Source organism: Falco punctatus, assembly GCF_963210335.1.
Source record: "Falco punctatus genome assembly, chromosome: Z".
NCBI lineage: Eukaryota > Metazoa > Chordata > Aves > Falconiformes > Falconidae > Falco > Falco punctatus.
In genome coordinates, this window is record NC_137586.1 from 34,294,568 (window position 1) to 34,321,985 (window position 27,418).

A 27,418-nucleotide genomic window follows, 5' to 3' on the forward strand; every position below is an offset into this window, starting at 1 on the left:
CAGATTTCAGTTCTGAGCAAGGTACTTTATACACAGGAGTCTGAACACCGGTGCATTTACAACCTGAAGATTTGTCCTGACAATCATTGTATTAATTTGGCAGAGCAGGCTCACTGAAACCCCTTGAAGCTTCTATGATTCAAGTATGATTGGAGGTATCAGTGTGAATGTGCCCACTAGGGCCACTGTTTGCTCACAGTTTATCATTCGCATTTGTTCTTGTCATAAACTACTCACATAAAAACTACAGTGCAGAAGTCCACTCTAAGAAAGGGGAAATGATTGGAAAAGGACACCTTGGACCTACACAAAGGGAAAATAATGCAACACACACCAAGGCAGTACTAATAGAAGCAGAGAAGCACAAAAGCAGTGAACAGTGAGCAACAGACACAAAATGCTGAACTGAGGGCTGAACTTAGCAGCAACCCCTCAGCTCCCATATGCTGTGTTCACCAGGCATGGTCACCGGGATACTGCGCCCTGTCATTTATAGTGGAGGTGAAATTCAGATGCAGCACTGCTTCCAGTGTTTGCCATGGGCTTGTGAAGGACCACTGTCAGGCCATCAGGTGGGGGACAGGGCATGGTCTGCCACAGCTGATGGAGAGCTACTTGGCAACATAAGGAGCAAGCTCAAATGTCTCCTCTCAGAAGAGGCTGAGACAACCTCTTAACATTAGTTTGCAGGTTTACAGTGTGGACAGTAAGCAAGAAATCACATGAAAGCAGACTCAGACAGATGTGTTTCAATGTGTTCTAAGGATACTCAGCATCGGCAACATCAAGGTTTTAAAAAAAGATGTTTAAACTGATTCAAGAGAACTATCTAGCAGGTAACACTGGACTCTGCAAATAACAGGTCCCACCATGAGACTAGGTCCACAGTGCTACAAATCCCTTCGTTTCTCTCCTAGTCTGCAGCTGCCAATCTACATCATTTACTCTTTCAGTGTGGTCCCCAAGCTTTGTTCAGTCTCACCATTCCCTCCCTGTACCATCTCCCTAGCACATTCTCAAACACCTCCACATACAGCTTTGTAGTTACACAAGCCATTTCTGTGGCGGTAACATTACCGACCGCTATTGGAAAGAATGGGAAAAGCTATAGCAGAGAATGCATCTGCAACTATCATCAACTGAACTGTGGTAATATAAAAATATACCTTATAATCATATCAACACTGAGAATGTTAGCTGCACGTTCAGTGGCTGAGTCCCCTCACAAAGCCAACAGAAAACAGTCTGAATGTGTCATGAGATAAAAGTCCGTAATACAACCAGATCTGTTCCTGTTTCCCCAATTTAACTTCCATTTTATATGTTACATAACGTAAACATACAATGATATTACCACATTTCCAGTAGGCAGATAAGTAAACAGAAAGCCTGGAGCACCCCACAGACGCACGGACTAAAGGACTTCATTTGATTTCCCATGGTCTGCAATGCACTGCCCTTCCATACATCTCCATAACCCAGCAACTGCTGTCATCTCCAATTTTATCCTTTCTAAATACACACGCATCTTTACTTAGTACTACTGTAACGAGGAAAAAACGCCACACACAGCTGCAAATATTTGGCATACACCAGAATGAAAATCTGGTAGCACAGTGATGTCAAGTTGGATAACTTGGGTATTTCAAGGTCCACTGAAGAACATCTACATTGCTGCAAGAATGTAATACCTTAGTGCATTTCAAGTCAGTGTATTTGGGTTTCAGTATAAATTGCAAAAACTCACCTCTAGTAACTCATCTGCAATCTGTAACCTGCCATCTTTTCCAGCTGCTCCATTTGGATCAATTCCCACTATAAAGACACTCATCCTGGACCGGTCTTTGTTACCAGCAAGACTAAGTCCGAGACCTGTCCTTCCTTTTTCCAGCTCAATCATGTGTAGCTCCCCTGGTAGATTTCCATAGCGCTGCATGATCTTTTCTAAATGTAAAAGTGTAGGCAGCAGAGGTTGGATTTACATTAGAAAGTTTCATATATTACTCAGAGTCAAGATCAGTGTCCTGTGGGCAGTATCTGACAGAAGAATCCCAAAGGGATGAAAAAATTTAAAGTGTGCACCTCACTTTAAGCTAAGTCTTAGATGTTTTATAACAATATTCCTATTTCCTCGTTTCCCTTCTAACTTTTGAAAACACTAAAACTTAAAAAAAGACCTTTCATACATAAAAGCAATAATCTTCCCTCCAGTAACACCTTCAGGTAACAGGAGGTATCACATCAGTCACTGCCATCAGTTACTTAGAGTACACTGAAATTCTTCAAGCAGTCCTACGCATGAAACAGTGAATTTGGACCATGGAGGAAAACAGAGATTGGAGTGCAATGAACAACGAAGAAGAATAAATTAGTTTTATATTTCTCCATGTGCATCTGACCAAGCACAACTGAAAGCTGACAGCAACACTTAACACCTAAACATCAAAGCACATGAGAACGAAGTAGTTTAAACTGGACCTCCCCATTTCTAGGGTGCTATTTCAACACTGAATATTTAAAACATTATCGCAAAGGATAAACTTACTCCAGCTGTAACCGAACTCATCCTCTTTCTCCACATCCTCTGAGACTCTGCTCGAAGATGACTGTGCAACATCACAGCTCATTCCTGAAAATGCTGACGGAGGAGGCAGAGGCAAGTTACAAAGTGAAGTCTTTTCTGGCTCTGGATCGGATGGACCAAATGCCTGTGGAGAATAAGAAAAATGCAATGGCTAAGCAGATTCAGACTCTGTGCAGGGCAAACTAGTATACAAAAATGTTGAAAGAGCAATGACTATGGCTTTGAAGTTTAAAATACCAAGCAGTTGGAATTCTAAATTAATAACACAGCACAGAAAGGCTGTAAGAGATCAAAGATAGAAACAAACACCAGGCAAGGTAAGAGATAACATCACTCCAAAACGTATTTGGAAGCAAACAGAACTCACAATAAAAGCCCAATTCAGTAAAGTTTTATGTGCCACTTTACATTTCAGTAAAAGTTTCTTATGAAAACTCAAGTGATTTTTTTTAAATGCCTTATTTGTAAAAGACTTCCGCTTTATTTTATTTTTAAAAGCTACTGCATATACAATTTTTTCATATCATATGGTTTGGGAGCCAAAGAGGAGGAAAAGGAAAAGAAACAAAGAACTTTGTCCTTTCAAAAATGCCTCCAGATAAAAAAGAAAGTAACTGGTGTATTAAATGAAAAGACAATTTAAAAACAAAATGAAACATAGTAACTGAAGAAATCCACAGTAACTGGACTTTTTCAGTCTCATTTACTGGTTTCCTATACATTGCACAGGGGAGATCAAATAAAGGAGGATGCAGATTAAATCACAAAGGAGACAAATACTTTTCTTCTTGATGTATGTGGTCTATTCATAGTCGCAAAAATTTAAAAGTATACACACATGACTACTGCAATATAATGGTTAAACACCCAAATCCACAATCTGGCAAGCCTCCATTCAAGAGCTTCCCTAATACATACAGGTTCTGATCAGGGTTTTGGCTAAGTGTATGTAGTTTCTGTCATTTTGGCTTGCCCATAGTAAACATGTAGGCAAGAAATTTGTATCCAAGAATCGTCATTCTGAAGCTTATGCATGCCCAAGAGAATTTGATACTTGGCAGATCAGCTGTTGATGTAAACAACAACAACTTTAGATGAACACCAAGTATTTTTCCAACACCAAGATTTTCAGGTGTTGCCCTAGCTTCACAGCCCTGTTCTCACCATTTCAGGTTTCATTACTGCCATTAGCAGAGTTTGAACACAGTATCTCAGATAGTGTCTCTGGGTGCCAATAACACTGAGACAACTTCTTTATAAGAGGCAACAGTGAAATGGATAACAATATACAACTGGGAAGACTTCAATCTGCTTTAAATCGAAGGTGTTGAAAATACTGGGATATTACCAGTTTAGTCATACTGAGGTTTAAGGAAGGTCCTATCCCTCAGGCAATGAGTTACCTTCACTCTTTGTATACACCAAAGAATAAAAGAAAATGCAAATGCCCTACTTCAGCTCCCTCATTCTGCTTCTGCTTGAACAAGATCTTCCTTTCCTTCAGGAACTTGTTCTAGGAGCTTAACTAAGAAGTCATTAAATGTCAAAAGCATGGGAAGTTTTAATACGGCACCCAAGCTAACAATTTTTATTAAAAATACATATAAATACCATATTTTTTCTATCTTGTATCGGTCATATTGACCTGTGCTTAAAATCTAAGACAATACCATCCTGCTGAGATGACACCTTGCATCACTAACCCTCATGTAGGAATTATTTAAAATTTATGCAAATTATACTCTAACACATGCCAATAGTTACAGGGCAGACATAAACCTCAACTGAAGCAGCAAAATTCTAGCAAAGACACTGTTACCCATCACAATCAAGATCAGGGTGGAAACACTACTTAATAACATTCAAAATGACTTTTTGTGATTAAAAATTCATGTATCCACCACAGAGAAAAGTCAGTGACAGATATCTACCTCAAAGAGGGCTAAAAGGGAGAGAAGTTCTAGAAACACTTGATTTTTCAGAGTGCTTTTTAGAGTTTTAGCTAGAAAGCTACGTAACACACTGAATAAATGAGGAAATACAGTGTGAGAGCAGACCAGATCAGCAGATCTTACAGCAGTCACTGTGTTTTAAAACCAAAATTAACATATCACTTCAGTGGTACTCTTGGTAAATAACAGCATCCAATAACAGCACAAACTTAAAAACATGGCCAAAAAAAAAAAAAGAACAAAAAAATGCTGTCAAGGACCTCAAGAATATCTGTAAGGTATGGATGTATCACTACATCTGGACAGATTAGCACTTAGAACTGCAGCCACCATAATCTGATTGACAAAAAAATGCTTCCTTCTGTATCTCTGTGCACACCTACATAAAGTTGAACATGGTTGATGTTTAAGGAAATCTTGAAAGTAAAAGCAAGGATCCTTTGCGAGAAGGGTAAAAAGGGTGCTACAATGCCATCTGGCCAGAGGGGACCATATCCTGCCTCCAGAACTTGGCCTGTCACGCATGCACTGCCAGCAGCAGAAGCTGACCCCCACAGTTTACACACACATAAGACTTTTGCTCCCTGAATCGGGCCACACACAAAAAACCTAAAATGCTTTAACTCATGAAATACTTCCAGTGTGCCACGGCACAGTATTTCATTTAAAATGCAAAGCATCAGACAGTGCATGAACCCATTTGGCTACCAGGGTCTCTCTGAACACAGCCAAGCAAATACTAAAAAAGGCAGCAAATTTGGAGCAGTATCACTTTCAACAGAGAAGGCACACGTGGAGGAAGAAGCAGTACTCCATAACGTATCACAAGCCATGTACAAACATACAGCACACACACAGTAAGACCCACTCACTGAAATCACGACAAACCTTGAATGGTGTGGGAGCAAAAGGGTTAGTTGGGGAACAACGGAAGGTAACCCTAATTGGATTCGATACCTCCTACAGTAACACAAAACAGCAATCCACATGTTACAGCACCTTTGGCAATACAGAGCATTATTAATGAATAACTCATTTTCAATTACAGATTCATTTTGTTAACTGCAACAACTTTTATTTACTCCATTTAGAAATGGACAAAAGTATTTAAAGGGTTACTAAGGACACTGATTCAGCAGTTTCTTACTGTACATGAACCTTAGTTCAGCAGAAGCAGAGAGCGATGACAAAAGGCTATTTTTATCTCAATGTTAAAAAAGGAATTATGCAGAAGCTGCAAAAATTTTAGTTTTTTTCTACAAAGATGTGCAATGCTTTTTCAGAAATACTTTTGAAAATACAGAAAACACAAGCCATCATATATACTTCTAATACCTTTCCTCAGAACTGTAACAGACACAAAGTGATTTCAAAAACACACATGTATATCACATCATAGATGTTCATTGTACATTCAATATATTTGACAACATGGAAAAACAGACAAAGGGCACAATCACTCTCAAGATGTAAAACCACCTAGAAATAATTTTATTAAATCAGAAATGCATGCACATAAGAATTAAATCTTTATTTATTATTGCGTTAGAGGTTAACTCTGCTCCCAATATTAATAACATGCAGTAAGCACTAACCACAAAAAAAAGAACCTAACTTTTTTTGTATTTCCAAAGATGTCAGCATCCTGTTCATGTTGCATTAAAAAAATTTCCATGAAACAAGAGGGAAAACATTTTCAGTATCATAAAACAAAAGCTGCCAATGTTGGGCTTTTTTTTCCATGCAAAATGAAAAAAAGATGTATCAAAGCTGGAAAGTTCTAACCACATAAAAAGAAAATTAAGTACATATAGCAGCAAAACACCTCACGCTGATGAGAGAGTTATAGTTAGGTGAATATTGTAACTTATGTCATAGGGACTGATTTTGTAATAGAGAACCTTCTCCTTTGGTAGCTCTGATTAGACAAATTTAGTGGTTATGATTAATGGAGCTGGCCTTCTTTAACTTCTACAAAACTTCTTCTTTATGCCTAAGTGTCTGTGTCTTTAATCCACTACACAGAATTTCCACTCTCATCAGCACAATATTTTACCCAAATTGGTGTAAAAGAATTTAAATGCAGAGAGACACTAATGGCAAAGAAGCACACATATAATGTTTGGTGAGTCAAAAGCAGTGTCGAATCATCCAACCTTGCTAATGTTGAACTGAGAAGAATCGGCAAACGGGTTAGTGCTGCTGAAGACAGCTGGCCTACAGAAAAGACTGTTCTGCGGGAAAGGCAGGGAAGGGTTCTAAAAGGAAAACATAATAGAAACTAAGCAAAACCATTTTAAAATGAACCCTTTGTGACTCATGAAACAGAACATAGTTATTTAGCTGTTTGTTCTAACCAAACAAGATTCACTTCCTGCACTTTGCTACAGGTATGTTAAGGTAAGCAGAACTGTATTTGCCCTGTGTTTGTATCGGCTATATTTAGCAGACAGCAGAGGAAAAGCACTGATCCTCATAACTGTTCTAGCCCACAAAGGGCATAAAGCACAGAACTCAGAAGCACGAACAACAGAAAATTTACTTGCTGTGGTATTTGTACAATTCTGTCCCAGCATCTCAGCATAAGGGATACTCTCACAGATCAGTTAATTATAAAATTGTGGATTTCTGGATTAGAATAAACACAGTTCTTTGTAATAATGCAGTAGGTTTAGTTTTATTTTTAAAACCACAGATTAGTTCTCATAATTAATCTTTTGTGGTTACACAATCACTATGATTTTCACAAAAGAACGTTTAGTAATATTAGGCATCTCTAAACAGACTCTCTATCTGAACATAACTTCTACAGATCACTTTTTATGTGTGTACATGCATCCATAATTTTCTGAATTTATAGTTTAATGAAACTAATTATTCTGGTCTTCTCTTTAAACAATACAAGGTACATCCTTATCATTACTTAACACAAAAAGAGTTTTCATGTTAGACAAAATTAAAGGATGTAATTCATGCTCCTTTTGCAGTTTTTGTACTGCATTCTATTTTGAGATCATAACTTGTTTAATAAAGAGGGAAGAGCTCTGATTTTGCATAGTTTGTTGGAAATACTGTTCAATGTATTATTAAAAGTAATTTCTACACTAGGCAATCTGGCAATCGCCTAAATTTCTTAGGGCTGTAAGCTGAACACTTCCGGAAAATAAACAGCATAGTAATTGAAAAGGACTGTGAAAGGCTTGCAGCATCAACTGATACATTTATATGACAGTAATTTAACAGATATATGTTGTTTAAGAATTTTCTTTAAGCATTTTGGTTTTTTTTAAATGCTCCTGAAAATAGAAAACGCATCCCTAAACATTTATTCTCAGATACTATTTTGCAAAACAAAAAGTAATGCAATTTGGTAAGACAACATATGTCTTGGTTCTACAGTATCTTCAGCAACGAGAATGCAGAGCTGTGCACGGACAAGGTTTCTTCACTGGCAAGTCAGTCAGAGTTAACAGGCAATTTCCCTACAGTACAACATTTTCTGTTTACACGTGAGAATCACATTTGATTTTGTCTTTTATAAAGAGAATTTTGGGAAAACTAATTTGCCAGTGTAATGATCCTATTACACTTTAACCATTACATCTGTCATCTGCATAAAATTTTAGATTGTACCTTGATGAAACTAAGCAACTAGAGTAAGTATCAGCCACATACTGTGAAATCGTAGTAAAAGAGAAAACAAAAGATCAGCCACAGTAATTCAAAATACGTCCTTTTGTGTTTTGTCATGATGTCACAGCACCTGAAATACTACTGCTAGCTCAAATTCTAATCTACGCAACCACACCGTATTAATATGAACTGACTACCATGATAAATACGGAGCACTTGAGTTTGCCTTAACAGTCAGGTTTAGCATGCTTTTTTGCAGAGTCTAGGACATGAAAAGCAAATACTAAAATAATGGTATTTTTCTTTTTACTGTTTTTTTCTTCCCAAATCCAAACCCTAAAATAACAGTCTTTATTTTACTTTCTGCCCATCCCTGCTCCACTAACTTGTGTTCAGTATTCTATTAATGAGCCCAGGATGCTAAGGTATCAGAAACTAGCTAGCATTTCATATTGCACAATGCTGTAACCCTACAAATTACCTTGGACCATAACCATGGTGACAGATTAATTCTTACTCAGAAATACCCAGAGCATCATCAGCATGAAACATAGACTCGATGGATAACTGCTTACTAGCACAACTATCAACTAGCTTATCACAGCATATTCGCATTATTTGGGTTATTCTGGAGCACACTTAGGATCTCTTTAACTACCACAGAAGACAGAATTAAAAAAAATAGGGGGGTGGGGGGGTGGGGGGTGGGGAGGCCAGGAAAACTGACTTGCTAGCAACATGTCACTTGAAACTGACTGCCTCGCTAAATACATAGTGGTACCATATTATATACAGCTACTGTGTGCAGGTAGCTAGGTATCCGGGTGACTGTACATGAATGAAGGCAGGAAATTTCCTTATAAGATTTTACTATAAAGTACAGACGCAAGTTTCAAAAGATGAAAACAGTAAATATAATGCATTTACAAAGATCACAACACAATGCTTGTGTACAGGATGAGCATTTGCAATGTTTTGCTTACAGAGAAACAAGGGTTTGTTAATAAACAGTCAAGAAATAACCAACAAGCTTAATAATTGGAAAATAAAGAGAACACAGAACTACAAATAAAAATAATTCTAAATGAAAGTAAGTAGTGATAAAGTAATGGCCTCATTCCCGTCCCAAACTGGTCTAAACATTCAGCAGTGGCAATTTCATTCACATCACAGCAAATGCAAAAGCCTTACTTTAGTAGCTTGAGTATCAATAACCAACATTCGACAGAGCTTTTTCATGCAACTTTACCTTAGATGACTGATGATAAAATGGATTAGTAGTTTTCTGCCCACAGGGAGCAGAAGCTGAAGAAGGGCTATAAAGAGACTCTGGCTGGGGAACAAGAGTTATGAGACAACTAGTAAATAAACATGGAGCTTACACAGACTCTACACAATGAGGAAGTTTAGTTTCTAGCAAGCAACTAACATTAAACCTCAGTAGCTTTTGTCTGCAATGTCCATGCAGCTTAGTGACGGAAAACTTCCGTGTACTTCTAGGTCCTTTCATTAATGTCCAATGAATTTTTTAACACGTGTTGTATTTCTGCATGCGCTTCTCAGACATGCCGTCAATCTCTAAAAGTTGGGTTTAGTTAGACTCCTACTCTGCCCCCCAACAAATTATCTTTCTTGAGGCTTTTCAAAACAGTTTGAGGACGGCGTGCTGGAAGGTAATTCCAAATCCAAATCGATTTCACTCTAAATGGAAATAATACTTAAATCAAATCTTTATTCCTAAAATAGCTGAGATGGAACTTTCAGGATTAAGCATCCCATTCCCAAACACCACCACCTTGAACAATTGTTTCATCTATTACTATGTATTACATGTCTTTTCATATTCTTTATGCTTACCCTTGGTCTGCTTATAATGCTCTGTACCATAAAGACTACAGGATTGCCTGCCTTCCGTATGGCTTCCACAGCTTGTTCGTGGCTGGCATCTCTGAGGTCAATTCCATCCACCTGAAATTGGAAGGCCTCATCTTAACATTGCAAGAAGCTACAAGAATCATGAGTCTGCTCTGGGTTTTGGTTAGGGAACTTTGACAAAAGCTTAAGCCCAAACCTCTGTTACTGGCAGAAAAGTTTCTACTGACTTGGCCTGAAGTCCCTCACACACAGTTTTGAGATTTCCCAGAGCACTAAAAGGACATCAAATAAATATTCTTCACGGTTTTAAAATCAGGTTTTCCAGCATTCTTGGTTCAGGTTCTATACATTTTCCCACAGACAACGTAATAGAAGATATATGGTAATAGGAGAGATAAAGTAATCTGAAAAGAGTGGCAATGTTTGCCAAACGCTGCTTCCTGTAAATGCTTTCTCTTCATGAGATTTACAAACTGAAACTTGTTAGGTGTTGGAAGGTCTTTCATTATGGGATATTATGTCAGTACAGTGAACTTTTTTCCCTTTAACTCTTTTTTTTTTCTATTAAAAAAAAAAAAAATTAACTACTAGGCACTTCCCCCAGAAATTAAATTTTTATGTCAGAGCTGAAAATCCTTCTTCTAGGAGAAAGTATTTACAAAGGATGGCTATGGACAAATTTTTGCCTGGTTGCTTTTCTTCATGCCTTGGTCTGTATTGAAGTGCAAAACTTTGTCTTGTGATTGAAGTAAGAACCATGTTATGGTGAAGTTAGCATCAGTAAAACATTCTCACAGTGACCATAGTAAAAGCTAGAAGCTAATGCAGAAAGGTTATTTGTTAGTGGCAATTCGTGCACAAAAATTATATGTTTACCCCTACCTTTTTAATTCTCTATCTTAAATTTAAACAATCAATGTAAATAAAGAGAGCACAAACACAATTTGAGACGATTCTAAACCTATGAGGAACTGAACAGTAACACTAAGGCTCTCCAGTTCCCCATGTCTGAAATACTCTATGCACTAGTAGAGAGAAAAGCTTAGATATGCCACAACTTGAGAAACTCAAATAATCCATTCTGAAACAGTCCCATTAACACAACATTGGTTACTTAATTTCACTCACCCACTCCAATTCCTGCAAGTATCATCAGAGACAACTGCTGCATATTCATAAAAATCCACATATTCAGATATAATGAATGTTTTTTAACTTTGGGGCCATCACGCAAAATTCTACCTCCCAACTTGTAATACACTGGAAACTTCTAGACTGTTGTAGGAAGTGCCACCTATATTAAGGCATTACCTCGAGATCCTTTACATGGATATCGTAGCAGATAGTAAACTGCAGTTTAAGTATTATCACGTAAAGCAAGCATAGTGTGATCCACGGGATGAATTGCCATGTCCACCATCCTGCTTTTTATGTTTGTACTGATGGACAGACAGCTAAGGGTGAAAAGGAGTGCAGCTCCTAATGGCCTGACACTGGAGACAGGGTAATACCTGACTTACTGATAATCATCACAGGAAGGATATATTCCTTTTAGCACATTCATTCTTCAATATCTTTAAGTGACAAAGCAGTAGTAGCTGCATAAGCACAGGACTGGTAAAGCAGAAGAGAAATCTACATAAACTGCCTGCAACCCCGCTGGCTACCCTATGCTCAGACCTGAGCACAATGCTCTTGATCTCCTCTGTATCAAACCTAGCTTTCATCATGTTAGTAGGAAAAAAAATTGTCTCCCTTAATTCCTGCACAAGATGCACAAGAATGATGTGATTTGATTAAGATTTAAAAGGGAAATAAGCCTGGCATTTATGTGCACGATTTGCTATCCACTGGCCATTTTTGTTACTATCCAAAATGCAAAGGTAAAACCTTTTAGCTTCACCAAACTTAAGCTTTTTCCTAGACATGCTGGCTTTAAAATAGGCAGGTAAAACTGCTGGCTTTGTAAACTCCCGCTCACATAGTCATCTATACTTCAGGTTGTATATTCAACTTAAATCTGTCTACACACAAACGTCAGCAGATGGTACTACACTCTGGTATGGCTCAAGTGGTACCAGCTGCAGCAATTACACAGCTGTCAGCCCAGGACCACATGTCCATCTCAAGTAGCTCCCAAGATGCTAACGGTATTGCAAGCAAAAGGTACTCGGCTCGTACCTCCACAATCCGATCTCCAGTTTTCAGTGTTCCATTTTTGCCGGCTGGGCTGTCTTCCAGGATGTGCTTGATAAAGATCCCTCTCATCATTTCTCCATTACTCAGGCGGCTCCCCATCCCTCGTCCTCCAACAATGCTGATCCCCAGTGACTTGCTAGGCTCTCTCCAGAGTTCAACCCTGTTTTGACAAAAAAAAAGGACCAGAATAAATGAAAATCTGTTGTGATTATGATAGTGCTGCACACTGAAGATTACTGGATTTGCACAATGGTTTAAAAATATCCAGAAATAACTCCTCCTTGGACAGTTTTGTTGTTAGGTGGGAGTTACCTACTGAACTGCTCAGCAAGTCTGTAATTGCATCTACTGGTTTTTCACTTTATTTTGGATTCTAATCAAAACTTTGAATCCTTCTCTTCACCCCTTCTTATTAGCTCCCAGAAAGCCAGCCTATAAAGATAAATTATTAAAGCAATAAAGAAACTTCCAAATTGCAGGGATTTAGCTCAACGGCAGTTAAAAACAACAGCGAATTACTCCTGCAATGCATAATATTGCATTTCTGTTCTTTTCTTATTTCTCTTAAAATGTATTACAGGTTTCAAAGTTTTTGAATTTCAGATGAGATTTTATACTGTGCAACTAGATCTGCACTTACTTTCTGGGCTGGTTCCAGTTACTGAAAGCTGCATTTTGAAGTTCGCTTTCTTCTCCCTCCCCCTCTTCACGTTCTGGAAGCTCTGGGAGTTCCCTGCTGATGAACAGGAACATGCAATTAATTTTTAAAGAACACACATAATCACTACTTTTCACTGCAAAATGTCATGTATTGGATCACCCTGCCAGCATGAGAATTTGTACACAGGGTTCGTGTAAGGAACTTCTCTTTTAGATGTCTGTTAGAATACATACTGTGCTTGGGGATTCCCTGTTCACCTGTCTCCACAATTAAGTTGCTATCAACCGACAATCACAGAATAAAGGTTCTGTGTTTTGGAACTAGAACTAAATCAGAGCTGAAGGTAACAGTTTATTGTTTCCAAAATTGAAGAAATTACAGCAGCAGCATTCAAAAATAGTTACTGCTTTTGGAGAGTGATTTCAAGAAAACAAGAACTACTAGTCACTTTGAATATTCTGGCCTATAACTGTAATGCATTTTTGGAACTGAAGGAAAAGGACAGAATAATTCATTCTTTCTAGTATATGTTCTGGGAAGAACATGCTGGAGGCACTGAGTACTTGTGGCAATACATAAATCACATTGCATGGCATTTAAGAAAAGTTTAGGATAAGGCAATATTCAGTCTCCTTTTTGGGTAGATCAAGCATCTATAAAACAGCCCTGCCAAAATACCAGAAAGATTTGCCAGCAAAAGCAAAACTTGTATTCTGAACAGCTTTTTATTGTAATGGCTGCCAGTCTGAAGAAACTAATCAATTTTTCATCTCTTTGAAAATAAAACTTATTTTCCTTAACTGTGCAAAGTGTATGGGAAAAGTTACTTCCGAGAACCCTATGTGAGAAAACAGTGTCTTTTGACTCACCTGACAGTATGTGAAGGAAAAAGTTCAAGTGGCACAGCTCCCTCTGTCTGTTGTCCCAAACTGGCCCTGTACTCGTCTAAATTTTCTGCTGGCACATATGTAATACTGCAATAAAATGGAACATGATTAAAGTAGCATGAGGACTGCTGGTCCTGCCTTTGGTGGGTGTGAGCAATGCGTATGGGGAAGCCACCCAAAATTACTTCACGTAGTCATTGACTTCAAATGGACAATGCTGGTATGCTGGGAATAAGGAGTTACATGAATCCTTCGTGACTTTACAACAAATACGCAATTCTAGCAAATTAAGTAGCTGGCCAGCACGTAATTTTCTGAGGGCTGGCCACGCCACTTTAAGTAAATGGTGCCTGAACAGTGACTGACAGAAGTGCCACAGAGATATCTGAGCTTCAGTCAAAACAGAGATTCCTCATGCAAAGACAAACACTGAAGGATCTGCAAGGTGTGAAGCATCATTACCATCCTAAATGCTGGCTGAAAATGCTTCTGGAAGTTGGCTTGCAGGAGGTTTTCAGCTTTCCTGGGTGGTTTTGTATCCTGTTTTATTTTTCTGTGCTTTTGGTGAAAAGTACTGCATGGGTCTAGACATACAAATGTGTTACAGCACACCACCTATGAGGCAGAGAGCAATCCCCTGCTCAACTCCTTCTTCCACCCCTTCATGCACTTCCAGCCAGCTCAGGATGGTCAGCCAGTCCTGTTTCACCAGCCAAATTACATGCAGACTCCTGAAGCCCTGGTGCACCCTGATCACATTTGAATGTCAGAAGCAGAAATGGTCCAGTAGACTGGGGAGGGGGAAAAAGAAGTAAAAATAGTTAAAGGCATGAAGAACATTTCTTAAAAAACTTCCCTCTACAGGCAAAAGGACACCATGACCTGAACAGGGCTACTTAAATGGCCCTTCTTTAACAATGCTTTATCTTCTTAAAAAACCTTAGTTGTTCCATAAGCAGCTTAGCTGTCAAATCCAAGTCTGCAAGAAATAATGCTGATGGAAAACGAACACCAGAAAACTAGCTGTCCTCCCATCCATCACATAGTTAAAACAAATATGAATGCATTTCCCCCTTAGATAGGATAAAATAAAATAAAAAAATCTTGGCCACTTCACAAGGACATGTAAACTGCTGAGGAGAGACTCCTTCAGCTCTGAGCCTCTCACTTACTTGGAGCCCTCTCATGTCCATCATTCCCTGACTGGAGCCTTCTTCTGTCTGTTGTTCCCTGACTGCCACCAATTCCCCCTCTCATTGATTTTCTGCTGAATACAGCAAGCAGCAGAAGGCAGAGCAAATACATTTCTACGACTAATGCTGTCTGTCCAAAACACTCTGTTAGAACTATCATAAGGATCATCTTTGTTTGTGTTCCTCATCTGTGAGCAAGCATATTCCCCACCTCCTCTCACATCTACCATATCTAGGAAAGTGCTGAAGACTGTCATTACGGAGGTGCCTGGAGTGCTGAAAAGGAGGAACTCTCCAGTGTTTTGGGTAATGGTTTTTATGGTAATTTCTATATCATCCATATTATCAACACTTGTTCTCTTCCTTATATCTCCTCCCTCTTCTGCTCTGGCCTTTTTTCAGACACACAAGTGTTATGTGCTCGATACAGAGTGTTTTCATTTTGAAGTGCTGAGGATTTAACACACACCAGGGAACAAACACTCAGCACAAAGTCACGGACTCTTATCTGTCTTGCAAGAAATGCAGCAGTTATTTCATGAAGCCCTTGCAGTGAAATGGAGAGAATCAAGAAGGAAAAGGCTTTTTGAAAAAAAGTCGTTTCTCCATCACCAACTCCAAAGGCACTTAACTATAGCAAAGTGTTAGCACTAAGGTCACAGAATTCTCATGGGGTAAACGCTGCTGCAGAAGCACCGCCCAGTAAGCCTGTAAGAACACCTTGCCTCTACAAAACCTAAAAGATGTGCAAGCTGCATTTCAATGAACAAAAATGTGTCATTCATCCAGTTACATTCAACAGTTTCATCCCAGTCAAATTCATCAATCTTCACCCTATAAAAATAAGCAGGAAATAATGTATTTTCCCTTGAAAGACAGCTGCAGTAAAGAAACCAGAATTGCAAGCAATCTTTTTGCTGGCTAGAACACGTGGACAACCTTCTTCATGCTAAAATGCAGCTGGAAGCTATTGTTCCAAGTATGGAAATGCGAATGGCAGGCTTCTAAAAAGGAAACATATATGCCCAGATTCAGCCTGGATGTAGACAGTAAAGTGTGAGCAGAGTGTCCAACATCTTTCAACTCTGTCCAGCCCTTTTGTGCAAGCAGCACATGGCAAACAATTGCGCTGCTTCCCAAGGCCCAGAGCAGTAGTAGTCCTTACCTCATACATCTGTGTAACATCAACGTTGGAGATCAGCTATGGAGGAGGCAAACCATATGCACTCCAACTTCTGGGATACCCTTGTTTTTCATTATACAAATTAATAACTGACATGGTGATGGGGCATTCAAAAGGTACAGCTCAAAGAATTCTCTCAAAACAGCCTCAGATGCTACTTACAAACATGTCCCAAAATCCCTCTTAGGTAAGCAAGCTTCCCTTTCTGTGACAGCACAGGGACTGAGAAGAAAAGGGGTTCCCTCCACCATTTTTAAAAATGCATCTAAAATTGAGCAACCAAATTAATTAATTTCCACACATGGAGTCAAATTTAGATATTATCACTGGGAACTGTTACATTTTAGCTCTTTGGAAAATGTCATTATTTCTATTTTAGTGCCTAACTATAGTTTAAGCACTCAAAGGAACATTCAGTATGTTTTTAACTGCTCATTCCTATCTACAACTAAACTTCAACAATGCTTCAGCTACTTCATAAATATAAACCAGAACACTTACTTGCATTTTGCAAAAAAAATAGCATAGAAAACTAAATTACATGGACGGAATGCATCAGAGTAAGAGTTCACCTTTGTTTCTTGCTCATGATTTCCAAAGTCCAGTTAACAGCAAAGGTTCCCCTAGCTGCTCTTACTAGCTAAGCTGTATTACTGATGTGGCTGTCCTCCTCTCCTCTCTCCTTTGCATATTATTATTGAAATGAAAACTTACACTAAAATTGTAGCTCTGCTGTAAATTAGAGTTTTAGGAAATATTTATTTTCTAAATACATTATTTTTCTAAAAATAGGAAGTCCTCTTTGCTAAGTGACTGTCTGTCCTGCTCCTGCGTTCTGTGCCACACAGTAAGGTCAGATTGTAGTAAAGACTTTGGATTTATATATGCCAACCTTTTTCCCTACTTAGTACTTCATGGGCAGACACCACACCATCATACTATACACCATTTGCTGGATTGCTACCATAGCTCACTTCTTAGAGGTCACAGTGAGGTCTGAAGACATCCAGCATCCTTCTGAACAGCTCAGCATGTAACTAGGATGATGAAGGGCCCAGAACAAGAAATGTGTGGGCTCCTCTGGTCAACTCCATTGACCCCTGTGCTGTAAAGTAGAAACAAAAACCCACCCAGGCACCTGAACAGTTGATCTGCAAAAGGGACGGATAACTGCCTTAATATAGTCACAGGGAACAGAGTAAGAGAAACAAGTTGCAGGAAATAGGGATAAAGACACAGAAAACAGGAAACAAGTAAATGACTGCTCTATGACTGTTACATTCCTTATCTGCAAGAGAAGTTAAAATTCAGCAATTTCAAGGGAAAGTATATGCAGGTTTTAATCATTCCTCTTTCACAGCTGTACAGCTTGAAGGAGAAAGTGTTCTGGTTTCCTTTCTTGAGTGCTACAATCAGCCTCCTCCCTGCAGAGATATGCACTAGCAATGAAAGCAGTGACAATGGAAACACCAAAGGGTGTACATACGAAAATATCTTGTAAACACAACACCGCATGCAGTACAGAGGAACATATAACACATGCTTGACTGAACAGCCACACAAAACCTTGAAACACTAACAAACCAAATAATGAAGTATGGAAAACGTTCAAGAACAGATTACTGTCATTAACACTTAAGGTCTAATTTAAACCTTTTTATACATGAAGGAAGTAAAATGTAAGTGCCACAGAAAATATGACACTGAGATTAATCCAGATATCAGTACATCCAGATATCAGTACATTGTATTCATGCCAATTCTTGTAGTGAACCCCGTACACACCCACCCACGTGCTCTGAGCACATCTGGGACAGCCGTCATAAATGAAATTTAAAAATATTAGCAATAATTTTTAGAATACAGGTGTTTTCATTTCAGTCTTAGGAAGTATGCACTGATCTTCCAAGTTTAAAGCCATACACACACACACTCTCATGACCTTTTTCTTTAAAAAAAAAATATATACACAAAGCCACATGTGCACGCACACACACACACACAGAATATGTACCTATATCTGGATATATCCCTGACATTACTATGGATGTCATAAAAGCATGGAATGATTTTACAGACAAGTTGCAACATAGAGCCATAATGAATTTCTGAATTGCCAATACTCACACATAACAGAGGGCCTGATCATCAGCAGGTGCTGGAGAAGATCTAGAATGTGAAGCATATGATGCAGCATCTTTATACAATGGTGTTAACAAATGTCAATGTCTCATGCTGAATGTGACAGGCATACTTATGTAGTTAAAGGTGTGAGCTGCTTTTTTCTTTTTTTTTTTTCCATTCCACCTTCGCTTCATCTACACCTCTCCCAGAAAGCATCTGTTCTTTATGATTGTCTATTTCAGTTATTATTAACAAGCATGGAAAAAGGAATATCCCCACATTTTAGGCAGGTGAATTATAATTCAGCTCTGTAATTACCTGACAGATGTTACAAGCAGCTGCTGCTGAACACAAAACCCTGGCTATTATTACAGAAATGTAAGAGCTCCTGGCAAGGTGGAGTGAGAAGTGAAACAGAATGCATTCTGGTAAGGCCACACATCTGGTTTTCCACACACAAAGGGGAAAAAAATTAAATACCTAAGCCTGAAACTCAGACTGCTGGTTCTTGAAGTATTCAAAACAAGATTTCCTTTAATAAAATAAAACAAAATAAAGCCTTCATGTGGCAAGTCAGAATAGCTTTATGTTTTCTCAACAAATACTGTTTGCCACTGAAATACAGCTTTGAAATTAAAATACTTGTACTTAATCACTTTTTGGGCTCATGCTGCTACACAAAAAAAGCTCAGTCTAAAAATTAGAGACACCTTTGTAGCCCTGTAGGAATAAAAAGGAGTGATACCTAAATGGCCACACCTGAGTGCACATGCACCTGTCTCCTGAAGAAGACACCAAAGAAATTCAGCTTGCTTATTTGAAATGCTTAAATTGCAAATCCTGCACGGTGGTGTATCACATTAGCTCTGAAATGACATCTACATATCTGTGTATTCCTCTTAGCAAACAGGAAAAACTATCATGGGATAATGCTCCATATCTCCAAATTTCTGACTTGGGACATTATCCACATATTTGTATCACAGTATTTTTCCGTAATTCTGTACTGCTCCTGAAAGTAAAAATCACAGAAAATATTAATTATGCTGAATAGTTTTGTATCAAAACTATGTAGGCCCAAAAATACTGTCCTTATTCTTGCAAGACTCCTTAAGAAACTATCAAAGGATCTGGTCTTTCCATTTTTTGAAATGTAGAAGCCAGCCCTGCTTTAAACCCTTATGGGAATGCACTGAAGAACATAAATACAAAATGAAAGACAAAAAAGTAAGAGTATGAATAGCAACTGTCCCTTTTCTGTGAGACCTTTCATAAAGGGATGCATTTTTCTCTGGAAAATCTGAATAATCACGTCTAAGACAAGATTTTGGTATTTTCGACATATCTGCAAAAGCCTAACACTAAAAACCAAAACTTAGAGTTACACAGTGTAAGATGTAGCAGCTCTAAAAGGATAAGTGCAAATAATGAACACATCTGTGTTCGATCATGTAAACACAGAACTAATAAAAGACTCCTCACCGAAAAATGGTGCTGTAGCATTTGTCTATCTAAGCAGACATACACACACATGCATGCTCACATACCAATTGATTTCAGTCGTGGCAGTCAGAATTATAATACAGTTTGAAAGCCTACAATAATAATCACCATATTTTACCTAACTGACTCATTCATATTAATGATAGCATTGACAATAATGCAATTCATTATACGAGCATATGCCATTATTTAAACAAGCCTGCATAGATCATAATCCTAAATGCATGACAGCTATGGGGCAGACCATTAAACCTACCACCCACAGTGTAGATACTCTGCCTACCTATTACCAAAATGCTGGGTGTCTTCAAAGATAGAATACTTCTGGGCAAGAACAGAATGCCCTGCAGTCCATTCTGAACTGACAAAAACCATACTTACCTGCAACCACACTGGGATTGAACTGATCCCTCTCAAGGCCACCCTCTTAAAAAAGTAGAGATTTCTACTACCAACAGCTCTATTAATCCCATTTGCAGATATGACACGATTCATGTTACTATGGGCTTGAGAAAAACAGTTACCAGATTTTTGGAGCTGTAAACCCAGAACTGGTGTGTCTAGAGCACTGTCCACAAGCTCAGGAACAACCTTATTTCCAGATGGTGCACATGGGCAAAGTAAACTCCACAATCACATCAACTAGAAAGAACTGTACTTTAAGGGAAAGTTAAAATTCTGTCAATTGAGTGAATTTGAGAAGAAACTTTCTCATCAAGCAAGCAGATTTTCCAAAACTATTAATTACTGCAAGTTTAAAGTAGTAACTCCCAAAAGCAGATATTTATGCACTAAACAACAGCTCCTTCATATGTACTAATAAAAACTTGTGATTTCACAAAACAGACTGTTTCTGCTGTTTGTCACAGATGTACCAAAAATGTTTTAAGCATTACTTTTCTGCATTAACATCATGCGTCATACTTTCTGTCTGGCAGTCAAAACCAAAATCCATTACAAAGATCTCCATCAAATGAAATCACTTGTGCAATGGCTAGGACAGTCCACATGTGAGAAACACAAACACTTTGAGCAAATCCTTCCTTTCTTAGAAGAGTCATACTATGAATGCTAATCCTCTTCCTTCAGTAAAAACAGGGAGGGCAGTAATGATAATGATTACTAATGAGAGTAACAACTTTTCTAAGAACATCCAAAGCCTCTTACACAAGCGATTTTATCTTTCAAACCCATGAAGATGTAATTTGAAGGTGAATTATCCATCTGAAGCTGTAACTTAAAAGGTAAATTCATGTTGTAAAAACAAACACTTTTTTAATTTAGAATACCTGCATAAATAACCAAATGTTTATTATTAGCCTATTCCTACCACAATTCATCACCTAACTTTACCTACTTTATGTCTGGTCCAATGAGTGAATGCCTCCTCAGCACAGCCCGGGCTTGTGCATTGGTTAAGTTAGTGGTTGACTCTTCATTAATGGACAGGATGCAGTCCCCTACACCAATCCGTCCATCACGGCTTATTGAGCCTCCATGGATGACACTGCGGACTATCATTCCTGAGCCATCTTTATTGGAACTTACTGTCATCCCTATAGTGAAAAACACATGGAACAGTTAATGATGTCTTCAAGGCCGAGCTCTGAGTGCCAAGAAAAGGGAATGTAACCTGGGGCAGGTAAGGTAAAAGCCAGCCAGCCAATCTGCCAATGTCAGCAAGTCTACAAACATTGCTCTTATTCTCCCTTGCATTTCCTTCTTTCGAACAGAAAACAAGAGACAGCAGTTACACATCACAACCATAGTATCTTTACCTTGTGTTATTTCACATAACAGGCTTAATCTAAAAAAAAAAATAAGACTGTAGAAAATTATAAGCAGAAAATAAATTTAAAAAAAATGAAATTGCCTCTAAATCAGTCAGATTTACACTCTGCTGGATGGTTCACTGAGTTTATACACCACATTTCAGTTTAGTTTAAGATGGTTCTCTTTGGAAAGGAAGTGAAATAATCAAACAGTTAATTAGGAGCATAGGGCAAATAAACCCACACACACATATTTTCAACAGAATGCCTGAATAGGATCCTACTGAGACAGTAGCTGCCTTCCTGCTCTACTAGGTGGACCATCACTTAGACCCAGAAGAGCATCCTGCTTCTGTGAATGCCTGCGCACTACTGATGGATTCAGTCCTCTACTTGAGTTTCACCATGATCCCACCCGTGGATACAAACCACGTAACTCTAGTTTCTTTTCACTAATGGAAAAAGAGAGAGAGATGCTCTTCCACCTCCACTCCCATGGGGAGCCCACAGGGACTTACATGTGGTGCTGGGCTTCACATGTCTTTGTGGCTGTCTTTACATGCATGAGTTGTCACTGTTATTTTCAAGGCAGATGGTGCTCATGAAATCAACCCAGATGACAGTTTCATGAAAAACTGTTCTTCACTGAGGCAACAGAAAGGTAGCTGAAGGGCCAGTACCCTGAAAACTCACTCACTGGACTTCCACTATCCCAATACTGCCAAACTTTGTTTAATCTTTTGTGTCACTAACATGGAAGCTCTCCTTTACTGACAAGATGAAGCCACCTTCTGTAAGCTTCTGTAAGCTGCAAGGAAGCTCTGTAAGAGCACCTTACAGAGGAGTATATATGGGAGAAGGAGGCAGTGGCTACCCTACTATGTGTTCTTCTGGTTTTGCACTTAAATATCGGGCTAGCAAGCACTAGAGTGCAGCTGTGTGTCTGCAATCCCCGACCTTATTGTCCAGACTACAAGTGGAATGAAGAAGATAAAGCAAAACAACCAAGGATACTGACCATGAAAAAATTCTAACCATTTACATACAAACATGGCTACAGAAGACAGAGACTGAACACTTTACTCGGTGACCTTGGAGCTTGGGAGACAGGCTGGCTGAATAGTTTAGAAGGCAGCTATAAGCCCCAGGCTACCCAGACTCAGCCAGCCATACAAACACCCGCCTACATATCTGTCTCAGAGAAAAGAAAAATAATACTGCAACCATTTGAAGAACGACACTAATCTAGGTATTAATCTGTGCTTTTTAGGACTCCTTCCAGAAAACAAAAATCTCAGTAGCGTTGGCTCCTCACACCCACTTGTAGTTGAGATCACCATTGTTGTCTGAAGTATGAGGAGGTGGCCCTGACTAGCAAGGAACTGCCCAATAAACGTCTTAGACACAGGAATACATGCACCTCTCCACTTTGGCATGCAGAAGTCAAGGTTTATCTTCTGGAAAAACTGCAAAACCCATCTTCATGATGATGTATTATTCTGATGAAAGACTGTGGTGTTGTGCATCATTGATGTTGCAATATTACAATGTTGAGCGTATCACAGTTGGCATTTACAGGTGGTGTGCTGGGGTGGGTGTGCCAGCATTTACACTCACGCACTCCTTCCAACAACCACCTCTTGAACGATGTGCTCACACGGGTTACTCAGTCAGATCTGAATGTAAACACAATGCTGCAACAGAGTGGTCTCACCATAATACAAAATCAGACTGCCAAGGAAACAGATGAAATGTGGTTTGAAATTCTGAACCTAACTTTGCTGCTTGGTTAAGCCAGTAACAACCAACAGTATTGCTAAGGTTAGTGTAACAGCACTCTAGAAAAACATCACCCCCAGTACCTATGCTGACATCCTCATTACAGCAGATCTGCAAGGCTGATGTCACACTTCAGTCAGCTACAGTTTCAGGTTAGAAATGCAAATGCCACTGTCAAGTTGCCAAATGAATTACACAGGACAATGGCATTTCAGCCCTTCTGGCATGTGGGTCCTCTGTCCTCTTACCTTTTAAAAATCAATTGGATTTTTAAAAATGGTTGGTTTCGAAGAGCTGTTGCAAGCTATGGGTGACACCAATTAAAAGGAAAAAAAAAGTGCCAGTTCTCAACTGAAATAATTGATGCAGCTGCAGCTTTCAACATCATTCACAGCTCTCGATTTAGCTCCTTTTGTAAAAATTGAAGTTAAAAGCAGTGCAGCCATGTGTGTAAATTGGTCACTGTGCCCAGCCAGCTTCCCAGGCCAGAGCACACACAGACTGGAAGACTACAGTCAAAAGGCAGGAGAAAGCATTATTCACATTCATATCATGTATACATGAGAGGCCAGTCCTACTTTTCATGCATGTGATGGCTGCCAATGTGCACACTGCCCCCAGTTTGTATTTTTATGCTGCATTATGCTTATTATTATGCTGTACTAAGCTAAATTTGCTTTGTATGTTCAATGAAAACAAAATACTCATAGACATACATGAAAAACACTGCTCAACTGAGTTAAGAGGTTATTGCAAACAAAACTTTTTTTTAACAAAATCTGAATGCCTGGAACTGCACTGTGACCTGCACTTTATACACCCTGGCAATGAGGCCAATAAAGGCAGTAGTTACCCAACAAAACTCAAAATTTATACCCACATCAACCTTGCCAACAGTTTTGTATTTTGGGGAGGCAGATTCTAAACCAGATCAGCTCCTGATCCAGTTTGGACACTGGCTGTATCACAAAGGAGAAGGTGATTTGGGGCTGACTGAGATCCAGCCATCAGAGGGCAGTTTATTCCAGGTGGAAGATTATTCCACTGAAATACAGCATCACTGTGCCGCACCTACCTCTGCAAAGCAAGGGAGTCCTGAGTGGTGCTTGTTTATGAACAGCCTGTTTCGTGGACAATCCATGTTAAAGCATTTGCAGAGCCACTGCAAACAGCCAGTGCCCACACAAACTCCTGCCCTACCAGCACCAGAAAGTCTTCAAGGATGTGCAGATGGCCGGAAGAAATGTCACCAGGAACCTAAACCAAAGCAAATGAACACACCGGCCACAAACGAGAGGGAAGCACCACTGCCTTCCACCAAAAAGCCTCCTTGTTACTGGCTTTGGGAACTGGCCTGGAAGAACGCTGTCCCCATGTTCCCCCTCACACTACCCAGGGCCACACCAGAGACCAGGAGAAGACACTGAAAAACACTTCCATCTGTTACACCTGTTTGCTCGAAAATGTATCTATAGTCAGTATGCTCACAAAGCTGCAGATCACAATCATTTAAAATTCTGAAATTCTCTACAAAATGATAATAACATTGAGCTAAAAATACTACCTAATAAATGTGTCAATGACCTGATATTCAGAAATAGAGGCACTTAAGATACAAATACAAATATGTAGCTTCTTTAGACTCTTGACTATCCTCAGAAAGCAAGATCATTTTGTGTTTACATACATTTGAAAGTCTAGTCTGCAGCTCTTTGACTCAAGAAGACTTCTCCTACAGCATTCCTTGGCTGTATCTCGTTTTCCTACTATACTGTATACATGTATAGACATTAAAAAATGATGTATTAAAATTGTTCTGCTAATGTTTAAGAGTGACTAAACTCCTTTATGCAAAAAAAAATAAATATCTGTAACACTGGACACTTTTATGTTCATTGTGACAGCAAATGGACCCACTGCCATTATAGCCAAACACAGGAAGAGCAGCAAAGAACGAATATCCTGTTATACTTTCCCCAATAAAATGTCAATATTTAGTCTTTACTAATAAAACAGGAAACATATGAGAAAAACAGAAAGCCACGTTCTTGAATAGGTTACAAAAAACATTAGCTACCTTACCTAGACTTGAATTGCCTTTTGCAATAGTGATGGTCATCTCATACATGTTTTTGACTGGATTTGGGGTTGTGGAACTTCCCTCCAAAGATACTGGGCATTTCTTCTCCATTAAAAGCATTTGATCCTAACACACAGGAAAGTATCAGTTCAGAATACAAAGAGATTGGACATACTGACCTAAACTCATCTTCCCTTATAGACATTGGAAAGGTCAGTCCATCAAAGATCAAACCAACATACATAAGATTTCTGTTTTCTTTCAGGTTAACATAGCAAATCTATCACAAAGTATGCTTTTAATTTAGGGACATCAGTTACACTCTTAACATGAATGCAATGAATTCAAGGGCTCTCAGAGTCATTCACCACAGATGTTTGACAATCTGCCAGCACTAAAGTAATAAATCTTCTAAGAAACTGGAGGTCTTTTAAGAATTTCTGGATAAATCACTGAACGGAAGAAAAAAGAAACACATGACACAGTGACTGTCATATACAGGAATATAATGTCTGCATACTGTGGCATCACAGCCCAGTTTGTGAGCTAAACCGTGCAGGTTTGTGTGAACATCAGGTTGCAACTTTCAAACTGCTCCCCCTGGGCTTCCTATGCCTAGCTACCAGCTGTGCACCTCCTCCTTACGCTCATGCCTCTGTGGAGTTTAACAGGGGATATGAAAAGCCCCTTGGCCTGCCCAGTGACTACACTGTGGTCCAGCAGCATCTACTGCTGTGAGGTACAAACAGACTTTCATATAACCCTGTATCACCAGTCTCTCAGAAATTACTACCTTGACGCCAGAAATTACCTCCTGTTTTGTAGAGTTCTAAATCCCTAAGTTTTGGTGTGAGCTGCCACATCTGACAGACATTTACCATCAAAGAACCCTACATGGCTGCTGGCCAGTGTCAATTTCTGCAAGAGATTCTACAGTGTAATATGTCCTTTCCATAGGTTTTTTAAATTATTATTAAAAAAAAAAGAAACATTTTACTTTTCCAGCGGGATCAAGTGGCATGGTAGTGGCAAGGCTTGCACTTAGTGGAATTTCTGCTGTTGTCTGAGATCCAGTCCATGTTGCTGTGTTTTCACTTTCATTTTGGTTGATATCCGGAACACTCAGAGACAGAAGATCCTTTTGGGTAAAACCAGTTGCAGTTTCCAGGCTACTGCCCGCTACGGACTTTTGTTCTCTCACTCTCTGATTCAGATCCATGTTGTACAGATTCTTGTCAGACACATCGTAATCAGGGGCAGCATTTGAACGCTCCTCTCCAACAGACTGTTAAAACACAGAAGACAATGAACAATCAACAATATTTTAAGTATAATTGAAAAGTACGTTTCATGCTAAAATCTTAAACAGAAACTAATCTCACAGAATTTAAACATATCTGTTGTAACATATGTGTCTTCCGTAGATCCCTACAGGCATTTTACTATAAAATTTACTTGATTCCTCAGACTATTTCTTCTGTTTTAAAATACCAGAAATCAATGAAAATAAGCTACTTCTGAAGGCCAAATTCTAATTTGGCACTCATCAATAACTCTTCACTAACTTCAGCAAAGTAATGCCCACTCACACATTCTCAAACTACACATAACTCCAGCAAACTACTAAAATTAAAGCATCCAATTGTCTTTCTCAAGTGGAAGAAGTTCACAAGACCAAGGTCTTCACTCTCAGAACACTTAGCAAGCAACGAGCAATTTCAAGCAGCTCACACAATAAGCATGCAATCTTATCATCCATTTGACTGAGCAGAAACATATTGAGGTATCACTTCTTAAGTAAAAACATACTTAGGTATTGCTTCCATGCAAAGAGGGAAAAGTAAATACTCGGTCAAATCTCAGCAAAAAATGAGCATGGAAGTTTTGAAGCGTGACAACAATGAAATACAATGATACAGTTACAGAACCTTAGCAGTTAGTATTTACTGCAAGTGTATTGACTACGGCTGCAGCACTAGGATTAAGTTCTCTC

The 27,418-nt window shown here is 38.9% G+C and overlaps 1 protein-coding gene across 17 annotated transcripts in view; it reads right to left on the reverse strand.

Annotated features, from left to right (window-relative positions):
- Window positions 1-27,418, reverse strand: part of MPDZ (multiple PDZ domain crumbs cell polarity complex component) — a 116,947-nt gene that overhangs the window by 21,038 nt on the left and 68,491 nt on the right. For 4 of the 17 annotated variants that reach the window (XM_080371844.1, XM_080371855.1, XM_080371850.1 and 1 more), the window contains 13 exons: window positions 26,423-26,710; window positions 25,428-25,551; window positions 21,152-21,350; window positions 18,295-18,336; window positions 13,774-13,878; window positions 12,884-12,979; window positions 12,226-12,403; window positions 10,027-10,137; window positions 9,419-9,502; window positions 6,693-6,794; window positions 5,425-5,496; window positions 2,546-2,708; window positions 1,748-1,944 (listed from right to left, as the gene is read on the reverse strand). In XM_080371844.1, the coding sequence (XP_080227970.1) occupies window positions 1,748-1,944; window positions 2,546-2,708; window positions 5,425-5,496; window positions 6,693-6,794; window positions 9,419-9,502; window positions 10,027-10,137; window positions 12,226-12,403; window positions 12,884-12,979; window positions 13,774-13,878; window positions 18,295-18,336; window positions 21,152-21,350; window positions 25,428-25,551; window positions 26,423-26,710 (1,761 nt within the window). The remainder of the gene's footprint in view (window positions 1-1,747; window positions 1,945-2,545; window positions 2,709-5,424; window positions 5,497-6,692; window positions 6,795-9,418; window positions 9,503-10,026; window positions 10,138-12,225; window positions 12,404-12,883; window positions 12,980-13,773; window positions 13,879-18,294; window positions 18,337-21,151; window positions 21,351-25,427; window positions 25,552-26,422; window positions 26,711-27,418) is intronic. The other 13 variants (XM_080371847.1, XM_080371841.1, XM_080371846.1 and 10 more) reach the window with 11 other exon arrangements.